At 57.4% G+C, this 18,208-nt stretch overlaps 1 protein-coding gene across 1 annotated transcript; it reads right to left on the reverse strand.

Moving 5' to 3' along the window:
- Positions 1–5,269: 5,269 nt before the first annotated feature.
- B4GAT1 (beta-1,4-glucuronyltransferase 1) lies at positions 5,270–10,235 on the reverse strand. The gene is made up of 2 exons (XM_074930212.1): positions 7,366–10,235; positions 5,270–5,555 (listed from the first exon to the last, which is right to left on the reverse strand). The coding sequence occupies exons 1-2, from the start codon at positions 9,340–9,342 to the stop codon at positions 5,364–5,366; spliced, it is 2,169 nt and encodes a 722-aa protein (XP_074786313.1). The 5' UTR covers positions 9,343–10,235; the 3' UTR covers positions 5,270–5,363.
- Positions 10,236–18,208: the final 7,973 nt, after the last annotated feature.

An 18,208-nucleotide genomic window follows, 5' to 3' on the forward strand; every position in this document is an offset into this window, starting at 1 on the left:
TGTCTTGTCTCGTCTCGTCTCGTCTCATCTCATCTCATCTCAGCTTAGCTTAGTTTATCTCGTCTCGTCTCGTCTCATCTTATCTTATCTCATCTCATCTCACTTTATCTCATCTTATCTCATCTCACACCATATCATATTATGTTATATTATATTGTATCATATTATATCACATTATATATTATATCATATCATATCACATTATATCACATTATATTTATGACATCATATAATATTGTTATTATTTTATATCATACTATCTATATTATATGAATATATTGCATTATATCATTATATATTATATCGTATTATATCGTATTATATCATCTTATCTTATCTTACCTCACACTATATTATATTACATCATATTATATTATATTATATTATATTATATTATATTATATATCACATTATCTCACATATTTATGATATGATACAACATTTTTAGTATTTTATCATGTCATATTATCATATTATATGAATATTTTTCATTATATATTTTATATATCGCATTATACCATGTTATCTTATCTATCTTATCTCTTATCTTATATCACGTTTTGTCACATAATATAATATTATATCATATCACATTATATTCATGATTATTATATTCTATCATATCACATATTTATGATATTATATAATATATTATTACTTTATCATATCATATTATTTATGTTATATGAATATATTTCATTATATCATATTATATCATATATCATAGCAAATCATCTTATCTTATATCACATGATCTCACATATTTATGATATGATACAACATTTTTAGTATTTTACCATGTCATATGATCAGTAGTATCTGACAATATTGCACTATATACGTTATACGGCATCGCGTTGTGTCACGTGATCTCACCTACCTTAGCTTATCTCACGTTATATCACATGACATACACTGTATCATATTGGCTATTTTATATTACACGTATAGATTTGATTATATTTTTGTTTTATATATTATATTATATTACATTATATTGTATTATGTTATATTATATTATATGATATTATATGATATGATATTATATGGTATTATATTATATTATATTATGTTATATTATATTATATTGTATTATATTATATTATATTGTATTCTATTCTATTATGTTATATTACATTATATTATATCCTTATATTATATTATATTATTTCATATTATATTATATTATATTAATTACATTATATTATATTATATTATTTGATATATTACATTGTATTATTTGATATTATATTACATTATATTATATGGTATTGTACTATATTATATTATATTACATTATATTACATTATATTGTATAGTATTATATGATATTATATTATGTTATATTACATTATATTATATTATATTATGTTATATTATATGATGTTATGTTTGTGATATATTATATTGTATTGTATTATATTATATTACATTATACTATATTATAGGATATGATATTATATTATGTTATATAATGTTTTGTTCATGATATATTATGTTATATTATGTTATATTATATTATATTATATCATATCATATCATATCATATTATATTATATCATATTATATCATATTATATTATATTATGTTATATTATATTACATTCCATGATACGATATGATATTATGTTCTGTTCTGTTATATAATGTTTTGTTTATATTACGTTACATTATGTTATAGAATGTTTATGTCCTGTTCTGTTCTGTAACGTCGGGTTTATGATAAATCCCGTTGTGTAACGTCGGGTTTATGATAAATCCCGTTGTGTAACGTCGGGTTTATGATAAATCCCGTTGTGTAACGTCGGGTTTATGATAAATCCCGTTCTATAACGTCGGGTTTATGATAAATCCCGTTCTATAACGTTGGGTTTATGATAAATCCCGTTCTGTAACGTCGGGTTTATGATAAATCCCGTTCTGTAACGTCGGGTTTATGATAAATCCCGTTCTGTAACGTCGGGTTTATGATAAATCCCGTTCTCTAACGTCGGGTTTATGATAAATCCCGTTGTGTAACGTCGGGTTTATGATAAATCCCGTTCTCTAACGTCGGGTTTATGATAAATCCCGTTCTATAACGTCGGGTTTATGATAAATCCCGTTGTGTAACGTCGGGTTTATGATAAATCCCGTTCTATAACGTTGGGTTTATGATAAATCCCGTTCTATAACGTCGGGTTTATGATAAATCCCGTTGTGTAACGTCGGGTTTATGATAAATCCCGTTGTGTAACGTCGGGTTTATGATAAATCCCGTTCTATAACGTTGGGTTTATGATAAATCCCGTTCTATAACGTTGGGTTTATGATAAATCCCGTTGTGTAACGTCGGGTTTATGATAAATCCCGTTCTATAACGTCGGGTTTATGATAAATCCTGTTCTATAACGTTGGGTTTATGATAAATCCCGTTGTGTAACGTCGGGTTTATGATAAATCCCGTTCTATAACGTCGGGTTTATGATAAATCCTGTTCTATAACGTTGGGTTTATGATAAATCCCGTTGTGTAACGTCGGGTTTATGATAAATCCCGTTCTATAACGTTGGGTTTATGATAAATCCCGTTGTGTAATGTCGGGTTTATGATAAATCCCGTTCTATAACGTTGGGTTTATGATAAATCCCGTTCTATAACGTCGGGTTTATGATAAATCCTGTTCTATAACGTTGGGTTTATGATAAATCCCGTTGTGTAACGTTGGGTTTATGATAAATCCCGTTCTCTAACGTCGGGTTTATGATAAATCCCGTTGTGTAACGTCGGGTTTATGATAAATCCCGTTGTGTAACGTCGGGTTTATGATAAATCCCGTTCTGTAACGTCGGGTTTATGATAAATCCCGTTCTCTAACGTCGGGTTTATGATAAATCCCGTTCTCTAACGTCGGGTTTATGATAAATCCCGTTCTCTAACGTCGGGTTTATGATAAATCCCGTTGTGTAACGTCGGGTTTATGATAAATCCCGTTCCCTAACGTCGGGTTTATGGTCTGTGCTGTTCCGCTCCGCACTCTTTGCTTTCCGGTCCGCGTCGCGCCGCTGTCTCGCCCCGCGTAGGACACTGCCGGGGAGCGTCTCGCGCCCTTCGCCCCCGCGGGCCGTGCGACGTTCTTCACGGCCCGCGACGCCCGGCGGTGACCGGCAGCACGCGTCCGTCACCGCCGCGCCGGCTCCGCCCCTTCGCTGCTCTCTCCCATCAATCACCCGTCACACCGCTGGGACATCGCGTCCCGGCGCCACGCTTACGCGAAACATCGTTTACGTTACGTTTTACCTTATCACCCCACATTTATTTGTGTTACGCTCTATTATATCGTGTTCTCGCACATATTTATTTTTTTTTTCCAGTCTCTCATATATTATTTATATTTACACCCTACATTATATTTTGCGATGACATTATTTACATATTAAACGATACAATATTTATATTCCGTCACGTCACATTGATTATATCTTTTTATATTATAGATGATATCTCATTATATCTTATATTTATTATTATATTAGTTATATCGTGTTCTCGCACATATTTATTTTTTTTTTCCAGTCTCTCATATATTATTTATATTTACACCTTACATCATATTTTTTGATTACATTATTTATATATTATAAACATATTATTTATATAACGATACAATATTTATATTCCATCACGTCACATTGATTATATCTTATTATATTATTTATTATATCTTATTATATCTTATATTTATTATTATATTACAGTTATATCGTATTATCGCATATATTTCCTATTATCGCATATATTTATTATTTTTATTCTCTTCTAGCCCATTCCATCACGTATTATTTATATTTATCTATTACATTATATATTAAATTACATTTTATTATTTCTATTATGATACATCACATTAAATTACATCTTATTATCTCATATTTCTTTTTATTATACCGTTATATCGTATTATCGCATATATTTATTTTTTTTCTAGCCTCTCATATTATATTTATTATATTTATTATATTATTATTTATATTTACACCCTACATTATATTTTGCGATGACATTATTTACATATTAAACGATACAATATTTATATTCCGTCACGTCACATTGATTATATCTTTTTATATTATAGATTATATCTTATTATATCTTATATTTATTATTATATTAGTTATATCATATTATCGCATATATTTATTATTTTTATTCTCTTCTAGTCCATTCCATCACATATTATTTATATTTATCTATCACATTATATTATATTAAATTACATTTTATTATTTCTATTATGATACATCACATTAAATGACATCTTATTATCTCATATTTATTTTTATTATACCGTTATATCGTATTATCGCAATAAATAATAATTTAATATTTATTTAAAATTATTATTAATATTAATAATTAATAATTTAAATAATTAATATTTATTTAAAATATTTAATTTTTTTATTCCATTCTAGTCTATTACGTCATAGCATATATTATATTCATATATTAGATTTACATACATTATATTTTTACGTCACATCTTATACCTTACATTTATTTTTATTACACTACGTGACGCATTACATCATATTATGTCACGTATTTATTCATTTTATTCTCTTCTAATCATTGTCTCATATATTCCATTATATTTATTATATTTTTAGATTACATTATATTAATTATTACGTCACGTTATATTATATTTATTTTATTTTACGCTATCATATATCACATATTATGTCCCATTATATTCCGTGAGGTCACGTCACATCGTATTTATTATATTCCGTTTATTCCATTTATTATTATTATTGTAATAATAATAATAATAATTATTATTATTATATTTTTATAATTTTATAATTTTTGTAATTTATTTTTATAATTTATAATTTTATATATATTTTATATATTTTTATTTTATATATTTTATATATTTATATATATATTTTATTTTATATATTTATATAATTTTATATATTTTATAATTTTATTATTATTATTATAATTATAATAATTATTATTATTATTATTATTATTATTATTATTATTATTATTATTATTATTATTTATACTTTGTTATAATTTATTATAATTATTCCATTTCTGCCCGGCCCGGCCCCGCGCGTCTCCCAGAGGCGGCCGCGTCTCCGCACCCATCCCTCCTCCTCCATCCAACCGCACTGGTCCTTACTGGTCTGCACTGGACTAAGCTCCCGCCACCCAACCAGAGGGCCCCGCCCACCCCCTTCAATGACATCACGCACACAGAGGCATTGTGGGCCGGCGGCCATCTTTATTGCGCTCCTGCTGCCCCAGGGGAGGGGGAAAGGGGAGGCGGGGAGGGGGCTGGAGGCTGGGGGTCCCCCCGGGGGGGGGTCAGCAGCGCCGGGGCGAGCGGGGGTAGCGCTGGCGCAGCTCGGCGCGGAAGCGGCGGAAGAGCTGCCGGTTGCGCTGCAGCTCGGCCTCCCGCCCCCCGTGGAAGCCGCCGGCCGCCTTGAACCCGCGATGGACGACGAAGGCCCCGTCCAGCACCGCGAAGCGGAAACCGGCCACGTGCAGCTCGCACGCCTGAGGGGGGCGGGAACCGGCACCCATGGCACCCCCGGCACCCCCGCAGCACCCGCAGACCCCCAGAGCACCCACAGACCCCCTAAGAGCACCCATAGCCCCGTGGCCACCCCATAGCACCCACAGCCCTTACAGCCGGCCCCGTGGCCACCCCACAGCCCCCATGGGCACCCCACAGCCCCCATGGGCACCCCACAGCACCCTGAGCCCCCATGGCCGCCCTATGGTCACCCCACAGCCACCGTGGCCACCCCAGAGCCCCCATAGCTGCCCCACAGCCCCCATGGGCACCCCACAGCACCTGAGCCCCCATGGCCACCCTGTGGTCACCATGGGCACCCCACAGCCCCCGTGGCCACCCCAGAGCCCCCATGGCCACCCTATGGTCACCAGGGTCACCCCACAGCCCCCGTGGCCACCCCACAGCCCCCATGGCCACCTCAGAGCCCCCATGGCCACCCCGCAACCCTCATGGGCACCCCACAGCACCCTGAGCCCCCATGGCTACCCTATGGTCACCATGGGCACCCCACAGCCCCCGTGGCCACCCCAGAGCCCCCATGGCCACCCTGTGGTCACCATGGGCACCCCACAGCCCCTGTGGCCACCTCAGAGCCCCCATGGCCACCCTATGGTCACCAGGGTCACCCCACAGCCCCCATGGCCACCTCAAAGCCCCCATGGCCACCCCGCAACCCTCATGGGCACCCCACAGCACCCTGAGCCCCCATGGCTACCCTATGGTCACCAGGGTCACCCCACAGCCCCCGTGGCCACCCCAGAGCCCCCATGGCCACCTCAGAGCCCCCATGGCCACCCCGCAACCCTCATGGGCACCCCACAGCACCCTGAGCCCCCATGGCTACCCTGTGGTCACCAGGGTCACCCCACAGCCCCCGTGGCCACCCCACAGCACCCATGGCAACCCCACAGCCCCCATGGCCACCCCAGAGCCCCCATGGCCACCCCAGAGCCCCCATGGCCACCCTGTGGTCACCATGGGCACCCCACAGCCCCCGTGGCCACCCCACAGCACCCATGGCCACCCTATGGTCACCAGGGTCACCCCACAGCCCCCGTGGCCACCCCAGAGCCCCCATGGCCACCTCAGAGCCCCCATGGCCACCCCGCAACCCTCATGGGCACCCCACAGCACCCTGAGCCCCCATGGCTACCCTGTGGTCACCAGGGTCACCCCACAGCCCCCGTGGCCACCCCAGAGCCCCCATAGCTGCCCCACAGCCCCCATGGGCACCCCACAGCACCCTGAGCCCCCATGGCCACCCTTTGGTCACCAGGGTCACCCCTGGGCCCCCGTGGCCACCCCACAGCACCCTGAGCCCCCATGGCCACCCTATGGTCACCAGGGTCACCCCACAGCCCCCGTGGCCACCCCACAGCACCCATGGCAACCCCACAGCCCCCATGGCCACCCCAGAGCCCCCATGGCCATCCTGTGGTCACCATGGGCACCCCACAGCCCCCGTGGCCACCCCAGAGCCCCCATGGCCACCCTATGGTCACCAGGGTCACCCCACAGCCCCCGTGGCCACCCCACAGCCCCCATGGCCACCTCAGAGCCCCCATGGCCACCCCGCAACCCTCATGGGCACCCCACAGCACCCTGAGCCCCCATGGCTACCCTGTGGTCACCAGGGTCACCCCACAACCTCTGTGGCCACCCCAGAGCCTCCATGGCCACCCTATGGTCACCAGGGTCACCCCACAGCCCCCTGCGGCCACCCCGTAGCCCCCTCTGGCCACCCTAGAATCACCACAGCCCCCGCCCCGTCCCGTTGCCCCCCGGCACCTGGCTGATGCGGTTGAAGCCGTACTGGAGGAAGCGCTGGTCGAAGGGGGGGACGTCGGCCGCCGGCCCCACGTAAAAGGGCTCCCAGGGGTCCCGCCACGGGGCCTCGTAGGCCACGCGCAGGTGGGGGGCGGGGGCCAGCGCCCACCAGCGCCCGTAGCCCGTGGGGGCCTGGCACCGGGGGCACAGCGCCCCGTAGAACGGCCGCGCGTCGCCCGAGGCCCACAGCCGCCCGAGCTCCGCCTTCGTCCCCGGCAGCCGCCTCCCCTCGCGCACCTCGAAGGCCGGGAGCACGAACACCACCCGCTCCAGGGGGGCACCCGGGGCGTTGGGGTCCTCCTTGGGGTCCTCTGGGGTGTTGGGGTCCTCCTTGGGGTCCTCCGGGGTGTTGGGGTCCTCCTTGGGGTCCTCCGGGGCGTTGGGGTCCTCCAGGGTGTTGGGGTCCCTCAGGATGTTGGGGTCCCTCAGGGTGTTGGGGTCCTCCTTGGGGTCCTCCAGGGCGTTGGGGTCCTCCAGGGTTTTGGGGTCCCTCAGGGTGTTGGGGTCCTTCAGGGCGTTGGGGTCCTTCGGGGCGTTGGGGTCCTCCTTGGGGTCCTCCAGGGTGTTGGGGTCCCTCAGGGTGTTGAGGTCCCTCAAGGTGTTGGGGTCCTCCTTGGGGTCCTCCAGGGTTTTGGGGTCCCTCAGGGTGTTGGGGTCCTCCTTGGGGTCCTCCAGGGCATTGGGGTCCTCCAGGGTTTTGGGGTCCCTCAGGGTGTTGGGGTCCTCCAGGGTGTTGGGGTCCTCCTTGGGGTCCTTCAGGTTCTTGGGGTCCCCCAGAGCATTGGGGACACCTGAGTCACGGAGGCCCTTGGGGTCCTTCAGGGCCTTGGGGACCCCCAAGATATTGGGGACCCCCCCTCTGTTGGGGACCTCCAAGGCACTGAGCACCCCGGGGTCCCCGGGGACATGGGGGGGGTCCAGGGTTTTGGGGACCCCGAAGCCACCAGGGTCCCTCCAGGCCGGGGGGTCCCCAAATCCCCCCTGAACCCCCAAATCTTTGGGGCCCCCCAACCCCCCCGGAACCCCCAAGAATTTGGGTTCCCCCAAACCCTCCGCGACACCCAACCCCGGGGGGGACCCCCCGACTCCCGCAGCCCCCCCAGCTGGGGGGTCCCCCAACATCCCCACATCCCCCCTCACCGGGGGGTCCCCCAAAATCCCCGCAGCCCTCCCCGATATTGGGGGGCCCAGCCGGGCCCCCCCTTTTCGCAGCATCTCCAGGAACTCGTCCCGCAGCCCCCGGCTGGGCACCACGTCGGCGTCCAACAGCAGCACGAAGCGCCCCCCGATTTGGGGGGGGCCGGCACCCCCATTTTGTGTAGGGCCCCCCCTTTTTTCAGCCGCCCCCTCCCAAGCCACGTTACGCAGCAGATTCCCGGGGTACGGCACCCCCAAAGTGTAACTGGGGGGGTCGGCGGCCGCCAGGCGCCGTAGGGCCCCCCCACATCCCCCCGGGGTGGGGGGGACCCCAAATTTAGGGGTGTCAGGAGAAGGAGGGGGGGGCGCGGCCGCCCCCACCACCACGTGTAAACGCAACCGGCCCCGTAACCCCCGGCAGGGCCCCCCCAAAACGGCCAACAGCTCCCCCAACCCTTTCCTGGGTACCCCAAAAACAGCCACCGAGAGCGGGCCCCCCCAAACCCCCCCCACGGCCCCCCCCAGCGCTCCCGCCACTCGCCCCGGGGTGCCGTGGGTCGCCAGGATTAACTCGGGGGGGTCCCAGTTTGGGGGGGTCCCCCAAAAATCTCGATACACCCGAAAGCTCCCCGAAATATCCAGCACCCCCCGGGGGGGGCGGTGGGGGGGGGCCATGGCGGGGGGGCGGCGGTGGGACAGGGGGGGCCGGGGGGGGGGCAGGGCCCGCAGGTAGAGGGTCTGCAGCAGCGCCAGCCCCCCCAGTAGCCACGCGCAGCCCCCCAGTAGCCGCCCTCGGCCCATCGCACAGACACACCCCCCCCCCCCCCCCCCCACTCTGGACTGGGAGCTACTGGGAGGGGGTTGGGGGGGTTCTGGGGCTACTGGGAGGGTGCCTGGGGCTACTGGGAGGGTGCTGGGAGCTACTGGGAGGGTGCTGGGGGGGTTCTGGGGCTACTGGGAGGGTGCCTGGGGCTACTGGGAGGGTGCTGGCGGGGTTCTGGGGCTACTGGGAGGGTGCTGGGGGCTACTGGGAGGGTGCTGGGGGGGTTCTGGGGCTACTGGGAGGGTGCCTGGGGCTACTGGGAGGGTGTTGGGGGGGTTCTGGGACCACTGGGAGGGTGCTGGGGGCTACTGGGAGGGTGCTGGGGGGGTTCTGGGGCTACTGGGAGGGTGCCTGGGGGCTACTGGGAGGGTGCTGGGGGGGTTCTGGGGCTATTGGGAGGGTGTTGGGGGGGTTCTGGGGCCACTGGAAGGGTGCTGGGGGCTACTGGGAGGGTGCTGGAGTGTTCTGGGGCTACTGGGAGGGTGCTGGGGGCTACTGGGAGGGTGCCTGGGGCAACTGGGAGGGTGCTGGGGGGGTTCTGGGGCTACTGGGAGCGTGCTGGGGGCTACTGGGAGGGTGCTGGAGTGTTCTGGGAGGGGCTGGGATACTGGGAAGGTGCTGGGGGCTACTGGGGGTCACTGGGAGGGTACATAGGTGTGTACTGGGAGAGTGCTGGGGGGTGCTGGGGGTTACTGGGAGGGTGCTGCGGGGCACTGGGACCTGTATAGGGTCACTGGGACCAGTTCGGGGGGGTCACTGGGACCAGCGCTGGGCCCGCACCAGTACGACATGCTGGGAGCACTGTGGGATCGCTGGGACCAGTCCGGGGGGGTTACTGGGCCCAGTCCGTGGGGGTTACTGGGACCAGTCCGGGTGGGGAGACTGGGCCCAGCTCGGGGGGGGTCACTGGGCCCAGTTTGGGGGGGGGGGGAGGAGGGACTGGTCCCAGTTTAAGGGGTAAGGGGGGGGGGGGGGGGCGGGACACCGAGCCCAGTTTGGGGGGGGAACTGGGCCCAGTTTGGGGCCGGGAGCTCACCGCGCTGCGTCGCCGGGAGGGACTGCGCATGCGCGGGGCGGGGCCTGGGCGCCGGGGGCGGGGCCTGGGCGGGAGGGAGTGTGGGCTGGCGGGAAGGGGGCGTGGTCTCCGTGTGGGGCGTGGTCTGGGCGGGCTGGGGCGGGGACAGAGCGGGAGGGGGGTGTGGTTTTAGGGTGGAGGGGCGTGGTCCGGGCGGGAGGGGGTGTGGTTTTGTTGTTTATGGGGCGTGGTCTGGGCGGGAGGGGGCGTGGCCTGCGCCGTGCCTGGGTCCCGCCTCACGGCAGCGCTCGGGCCCCCCCAAAACCTCCCGGATTCCCCCCAAACCCCCCGTTTTCTCCCCAAATCTTGGGCCCCCCCCAACTCCTGGGTGTTCCCCCAACTCCTGGGAGCCCCCCCCCCCCATTTCTTGGGGGCCCCCCCAAAATTCCTGGGTCCCTGGAAACTCCTGCCCCCCCCCCCCCCCCCCCCCGAAATCCTGGGTCCCCCCAAAAACCCCCGGGTGTCCCCAAAATCCCCGAGTCCCCTCAAACTCCTGAGTGTCCCCCCCACTCCTGGAACAACACCCCCCCCCCCCCAACTCCTGGGTCCCCCCAAAAAACTCCTGGGTCACCCCGAGCTCCTGGAGCCGCCCCCCCAAAACCTCTGATTGTCCCCCCCAAACCCCTGGGTCCCCCCAAAACTTCTGGGTTCCCCCAATCCCCTGGGTCCCCCCCAAATCTCCTGGGACACCCCAAACTTTTGGGTCCCCCTCAAACCCCTGGGTCCCCCCCATGCCCCTGGGTCCCCCCCAAATCTCCTGGGACACCCCAAACTTTTGGGTCCCCCTCAAACCCCTGGGTGTCCCCCTGAACCCCTGGGTCCCCCCCAAATCTCCTTGGTCCCCCCCAAACCCCTGGGCCCTCCCAAAACTCCTGGGTCGTCCCCAAACTCTTGGGTTCCCCCCAAATCTCCTGGGTCCCCCCTAAATCTCCTGTGTCCCCCTCCAACCCCTGAGTCCCCCCCATACCCCTGTGTCCCCCCCAAATCTCCTGTGTCTCCCCCAAATTTCCTGGGTCCCTCCCAAACCCCTGGGTCCCCCCAAAACTCCTGGGTCCCCCCTAAACTCCTGGGTCCCTCCCAAACCTCTGAGTTCCCCCCATACCCCTGTGTCCCCCCCAAATCTCCTGGGACACCCCGAACTTTTGGGTCCCCTTCAAACCCCTGGGTCCCCCCAAATTTCCTGGGTCCCTCCCAAACCCCTGGGTCCCCCCAAAACTCCTGGGTCCCCCCCAAACTCTTGGGTCCCTCCCAAACCCCTGAGTCCCCCCCATGCCCCTGTGTCCCCCCCAAATCTCCTGGGTCCCCCCCAAAACTCCTGGGTGTCTCCCCAAACCCCTGTGTCACCCCCTAATCTCCTGGGACACCCCGAACTTTTGGGCCCCACTCAAACCCCTGGGCCCCCCCAAATCTCCTGGGTCCCCCCCAAACCCCTGGGTCCCCCCAAATCTCCTGGGACACCCCAAAACTCCTGAGTCCCCCCCAAATTCCTGGGTCCCTCTCAAACCCCTGGGTCCCCACAAAACTCCTGGGTCCCCCCCAAACCCCTGAGTCCCCCCCATGCCCCTGTGTCCCCCCCAAATCTCCTGGGTCCCCCCAAAAGAAGCTGCCACGGGCACAGGAGTGACGGGGGCCACTTTATTGCCAAGGGGTGTCGGGGCCACGGGGCCTCCAGGGGACGTTGGGGACATCGGGGACGTGGGGGCTGTGGGGCCACCACGTGTCTCAGTCCCTCAGGTGGGGACAGGAGGGACGTCGGGGACAACGGGGACCAGTCCCTCGCGGTGGGGACGTTGGGGACATCAGGTCCCTTGATCCAGGGTGATGACGATGTCCCACGTCCTTTGGGGACATCGGGGACATCGAGGACATCAGGTCATGGTGGGTCTCCATCCCTTGAGACAAGGCGATGATGATGTCCCACGTCCTTTGGGGACATCGGGGACATCAGGCTGTGGTGGGTCTCAGTCCCTTGAGTCAAGGCGATGATGATGTCCCACATCATTTGGGGACATCGGGGACATCAGGTCATGGTGGGTCTCCGTCCTTTGAGTCAATGCAATGACAACGTCCACGTCCTTTGGGGACATCGGGGACGTCGGGTCGTGGTGGGTCTCCGTCCCTTGATCCAGGGCGATGACAACGTCCCCCATCGTTGGGGACACCAGAGACGTTGGGGCCATCGGGCCACGACAGGTCTCAGTCCTTCAGGTTGGGGACGTTGGGGACATCAGACCACGACGTGTCTCAGTCCGTTGAGCTGGGGTGACGACAAGGTCCCCTGTCCCTTGGGGACATCGGGGACATCAAGCCACGACGTGTCTCAGTCCTTTCAGGTGGGTGTCCGCGTCCTTCGGGGACACGTTGGGGACACGGAGCCCCGCTGGCTCTCGGTCCCTTGTGTCACAGCGGTGACGAGGTGCCCGTGTGTCCCTCAGGGACGTTGGGGACGTTGAGTTGTGACGAGTCTCAGTCCCTCGGGCTCGGTGACATCGCGCTGCGACGTATCTCGACGTCTTGGGGGGCGGGGAAGTTGGGGGACACTGGGGGTGTTGGGGACACTGGGGGTGTTGGGGACACTGAGCCACGATGTGTCTCCGTCCCTCAAGTTGGGGACACCGGGGACATCGGGCCATGATGTCTCACGGTCCCTTGAGGGGGACTTGGGGGGGGGATTTGGGGACGTTGGGGACATCGAGCCCAATGGCTCGGGACAAGGGGGTGTCCCCGTCCCCCGGCTCGGGGACATCGGGGCCACCGAGCCACATTGTGCCTCAGCCCCGCGACCTGCGGCCGCTCGGGTCCTCGGGGACGTTGGGGACATCGAGTCCCCTCGCGCCTCGGTCCCTGAGCTTGGGGACATCGGGGACACCCGTGGGCGGGGCGGGGGGGCGCACAGACTTTTTTTTTTTGGGGGGGGGGAATCTGCCAAAAACGCAGACCCTGGGGGCGGGGGGGACACAAGGATGGGGACAAAGTGGGTGACAAGGGACGGGGACACTGAGGGGGGGGGGGGGCACAGGTGGGTCCAAGCCACCCAACTGACACCAAATTTGGGGACAGAGTTGGGGGGGGGGGGGACAAAAGGGACACGGGACCCAGGCGTCCAGGCTGGGGGAGGGGGGGGGCCACCAGCCCCCCCCCAATTACCTTAGAGACTCGTTACGAGTTAAATTAGCACGAAAGGCCCCGGGGGGGGGCGGGCGGGGGGAGGGTCCGCGGCCGGGGCCGGAGGAGGGGGGCTGGGGGGGGGCCGGTGGCCCCGGCCCGGGGTGACAATGACAATATGTCATACTGGGGGCAAGTCGCGTCACAGACTTAGTTCAGAACGACGGGGCGCGCTGGCTTCCGGCTGCGGGGGGGGGGGCAAGGGGGGGGGACACACACGTTAGTCACCCAGGTAGCCACCTCGGGAAACCTCCCCCCCCCCCGAAAAAAAAAAAAAAAAAAAAAAAAAAAAAAGGGGCCCCCCGCGGGGGATCCCCGCAAAGGGAACCAGGAGTATAAACACCCCCCCCCCCAAAAAAAAAGGATGATGGTGACGGGGGTGTGACCCCCCCCCCCCCCCAACTCAAGGGACCGCCCCCCTGAGGGGTTCAGACATCTGGGAGCATCAACACCCCCCCCCATGTACCCCCAGCCCCCCCGCAAAGGGACCCCCCCAAGGGAATCGGGTGTCTGGGAGCAATAAACCCCCCCCAATGGACACCCCCCCCCCCAAACTGAGGGACCCCAGGAATCCAGGAGCCTCCTGTCCCCCCCAGGCCCCCCCTCCAAGAAAACCCCCCCTAAGGGCCCCCTATTTCCTACCCCCCCCCCAAAAAAAACCCCATTGGGATATCAGGTCAACCCTTCAAATGGGACCCAGGCGGGCGGGGGGGCCCTCCTCTTTCCCCCCCCCTTCCCCCCCCCCCCCTTTCCCCCCCCCCCATCACCCATCACCCCCCGTCACCCACCGTCCCTCTCCCCCGCCCCCCCCTCCATGGGTGCCCCCCGAAGCCCCCGGGGTGTCGGGGGCCCCCACCTTGGCGGAAGGCGTCCTGGAGGCGGCTCTGGGGGAGTTGATACAACTCAGCGAAGGGGTCGCGGGGCGACCGGGGCGGGGGGGGGGGCGGGCGGGGGGTACCCCCCAATCGCCTGACCCCCCCGCGGTTGACGACGGCGGCGGCGGCCAATCCCTGGAGGAGGCGACGCAGGGCGGGGCCGGGCGGGGCCGGCGGGGGGGGCGGCGGCGACGTTTCGGGGGTGAGGAGGGAACCGGGGGTCCCCCCCGGGATCCCCCCGGGACTTTCGGGACTGGGCGGTAATTTTTCGGGTGCTGCCTCGGGGGTTCCGGGGGGCCGAAGGCGAAGGGTGGAGCTTGTCGGGGGGTGTAAGGGGGCGTCCAGGTCTCGGTGGCTCCCCCCGGCGTTTCGGGGACCCCCAGGCCCGGCGGCAGGCGGGCGGCGCCGATGGCGGGAGCCAGGGAGGAGCCGGCGCCGCGGTTGGCCCCGAGGCCGAGGCCGGATCCAAGAGCGGGGTCAACGTTGGCGCCAAGGCCGAGGCCGAGGGTGGGGCCAAGAGCGGAGCCGGCGCTGGCCGCGACGGCAGCTCCGGCGCCGAGGCCGACGCCGATATTGGCTCCGACGCCGAGTCCGATGGCGGCGTCAACGCCGGTTCCAAGCGCAGGGTCAACGTTGGCGCCGAGGCTGAGCCCAACGGTGGCGCCCAACTCGGGTCCGAGGCCGAGCCAACGTTGGCTCCAAGCGCGGCTCCGACGGCAAAGCCAAGGGCAGATCCGAGGCCGGAGCCGGCGCCGGCCCCGACGGCAAGTCCAATGCCGGCGCCGACATCAGATCCAGGGGCGGAGCCGATGCTGGAGCCAACGTTGGCTCCGAGGCCGAGTCCAACGCCAGATCCAAGAGCAGAGCCAACGCCGGCACCAACGTTGGCTCCCACAGCAGCTCCGATGCCGAGTCCAACGCCGGATCCGACGTCGGGTGCAAGAGCAGCGCCAACGTTGGCTCCAACGCCAAGTCCAACGCCAACGTCAACGTCGGATCCGAGAGCAGCACCGACGTTGGCTCCAACGCCGGCGCCGACAGCGAGTCCAACGCCGGATCCGAGACCGGAGCCAACGCCGGCGCCGACGGCAAGTCCAACGCCGGATCCGAGCCCGGCGCCAACGTTGGCTCCAACGGCGGCTCCGACGGCAAGTCCAACGCCGGATCCGACACCAGAGGAAAGAGCGGAGCCAACGTTGGCTCCAAGAGCAGCTCCAAGGCCGAGGTCCAACGGTGGATCCAAGACCGGAGCCAACGTTGGCGCCAATATTGGCTCCGAGGCCGAGTCCAACCCCGGCGCTGACCCCAGCACCCATATCGGCTCCAACGCTGGCCCCGACGGCGAGTCCAACCCCGGCACCGACGTCGGGTGGGAGGGCGGGGCCAACCGCCCCGATGCCGAGCCCGACGCTGGCTCTGACGCCGCCCCCGAGGCCAGGCCCGATGTTGGCCCCGACGCTGAGCGCCACGCCCGCTCCGAGGCCGGGCCCGACGTCCGCTCCACCGTTGGCTTGGAGAGCGGCTCCGCCATCGTCCGCGGCGCCAGCGCCCAGGGCAGCTCCAATATCAGCCCCAAGGTTGGGGCCGACGTCGGCGCCGGCCGCCACCCCGAGGCCGACGTCGACCCTGATGCCGGCGGCTCCCACGCCGATGCCGACCCCAGCGCCGACGTCAGAGCCGAGACCGTGTCCAACAGCGTCTCCGAGACCGCGGCCGACGTTCGCTCCGATGCCGGCTCCGAGTCCAGGGTCAATGTTGGCCCCAACATTGCCCCCAAGTCCGTGTCCAATGGCGGCTCCGAGACCAGGTGCCATGTTGGCGTCGAGACCAGGTGCCATGTTGGCTCCAAGACCAGCTCCAAGGCCGGGGTCAACGTTGGCCCCAAGACCAGCTCCGAGATCGTGTCCAACGTTGGCTCCGAGGCCACACCCGACGTTGACCCCAAGGCCAAGGCCAACGCTGATGCCCACGGTGGCTCCGACATCGTCTCCGAGCCCAGATCCGACACCGAGGTCAACGCCGGATCCAACGCCGGGGCCAACACCGAGGCCAACGCCGGGGCCGGCGCCGACACCGAGGTCCCCACCAGCTCCGACGCCGGCACCGGGGAAGTCGAGGCCGGGACCGAAGGGTTCGGGAGGGCCCGGGGGGGCCTCGGCCGCCAACTGCTGCCGCAGGCACCAGCCTCGGCCTCACTGCGGGAGAGATTGGGGGGTTGTGAGGGGGATTCTGGGGGTCCCCTCAGACCCCTGGGTCCCCCCCTTCGGGTCTCGGGGGTCCCCCCTCACCTGATGACGAAGTTGTGGGCCAGCAGGGCGGGGCCCTCGGGGCGCAGGCGAGCGTAGACCCACGTCCAGCCCAGGCCGTCCTTGCGCTGCAGCCGCGTCACCAGCTCCCCCCGCGCCTCCGCCCCTGCTCCTGCTGGGGGGGGGGGGGACACACACGGGGGGACGTCAGCGGGGGAGGGGGTGGTTGGGGGCGGGGCGGGGGAGGGGGACGCCAATGGGATGGGAGGGACCGGGGCGGGGGGGGGGGGGGTGGGGACGTCAACAGGGATGGCGGCGGGGCGCGGGGGTGTCAACAGGGCCACGGGGGGAAACGAGGTGACCCCGGGGGCTGTTGGGGCCCCCCCGGGAGGGGCAGAGCGACACCCAGGGAGCACCCCAGGGTGTGTGGGACACACACACACACACACACACACACCCCCGTGGGGCTGTGGGGCGCAGGAACCCCCCAGGGGTCTCGAGGATCAGCTTTTGGGGGGGGGTGTGAGGGGGAACAGGGGGAGCCCAGAGGGGGACATGGGGGAGCGAGGGGACCCCAGGGGACACGGGGGGGGTCACACACACACACACACACACACACACTCACCCAGGCGAAGGTGCTGGCGGGCGACGTGGCCGAGGTCCTCGGGGTGCAGGAGCCGGTACCAGGAGCGACCCAGGAGCTCCCCCCGCCCGTAGCCCAGGTGGATCAAAACGCTGCGGAAGGTGGGGGGGGGGACACACACGGACCCCACATCTGGGTCACCCTCGCTCACCCATGGCGGCGTCCCCTCGCACCCCACCACCCCCCCGCCCCCACACACCGCCCCGTGGGGGTTCCCCGCCTTCTCACCTCTCGGAGACGTCGAGCAGCGCCAGGTCGCGGGCGTGGCGGCTCTGGAAGGCGGGCAGCAAGAGGCAGTCGGGGCAAGGCCAGGGCGGGGGTCCAGGGGGGCGCAAAATGCCACAAAAAGTCCCGGGGGGGCCCCGGGGGGGCCGGGGGGAGGAGACTGGAACCGGCCCCGCAGCAACACCAGCTTCCGCCCGGCGCTGGGACGGCGCGAGGCCCGCGAGGTGGTGAAGCGGCAGCGGAAGAGGCGCTCTGCGGGGAGAGGGGCGGCGTCGGTCCCTCGGCCGAGCCCCTCCCTCCTTCCCTCCCTCCTCCTCCTCCTCCTCTCCCTCTTTCCCTCCATCCTTCCATCCCTCCTCTTCTCCCACGCTTCCTTCCTCCCCCTCTTCCTCTTTCCCTCCCTTTTTCCCTTCCTCTTCCTCCTCTCCCTCTCTCCCTCCTCCTCCTCTCCCTCTCTCCCTCCTCCTCCTCTCCCTCTCTTCTTCCTCCTCTCTCCCTCTCTTCTTCCTCCTCCTCTCCCTCTCTTCCTCCTCCTCCTCTCCCTCTCTCCCTCCATCCTTCCCTCCTTCCTTCCCTTCTTCCTCCTCCTCTCCCTCTTTCCCTCCCTCCTTCTCT

Source organism: Athene noctua, chromosome 32 (assembly GCF_965140245.1).
Source record: "Athene noctua chromosome 32, bAthNoc1.hap1.1, whole genome shotgun sequence".
Taxonomy (NCBI): Eukaryota; Metazoa; Chordata; class Aves; order Strigiformes; family Strigidae; genus Athene; species Athene noctua.

Bases quoted from the DNA above. Each gene is read 5' to 3' on its own strand.
- B4GAT1 (XM_074930212.1), bottom strand. From the start codon at position 9,342: ATGGGCCGAGGGCGGCTACTGGGGGGCTGCGCGTGGCTACTGGGGGGG. The intron at 5,556-7,365 runs GTGCCGGGGGGC...CGCCCCCCTCAG, and splicing joins GCTTCAACCGCATCAGCCAG to GCGTGCGAGCTGCACGTGGC.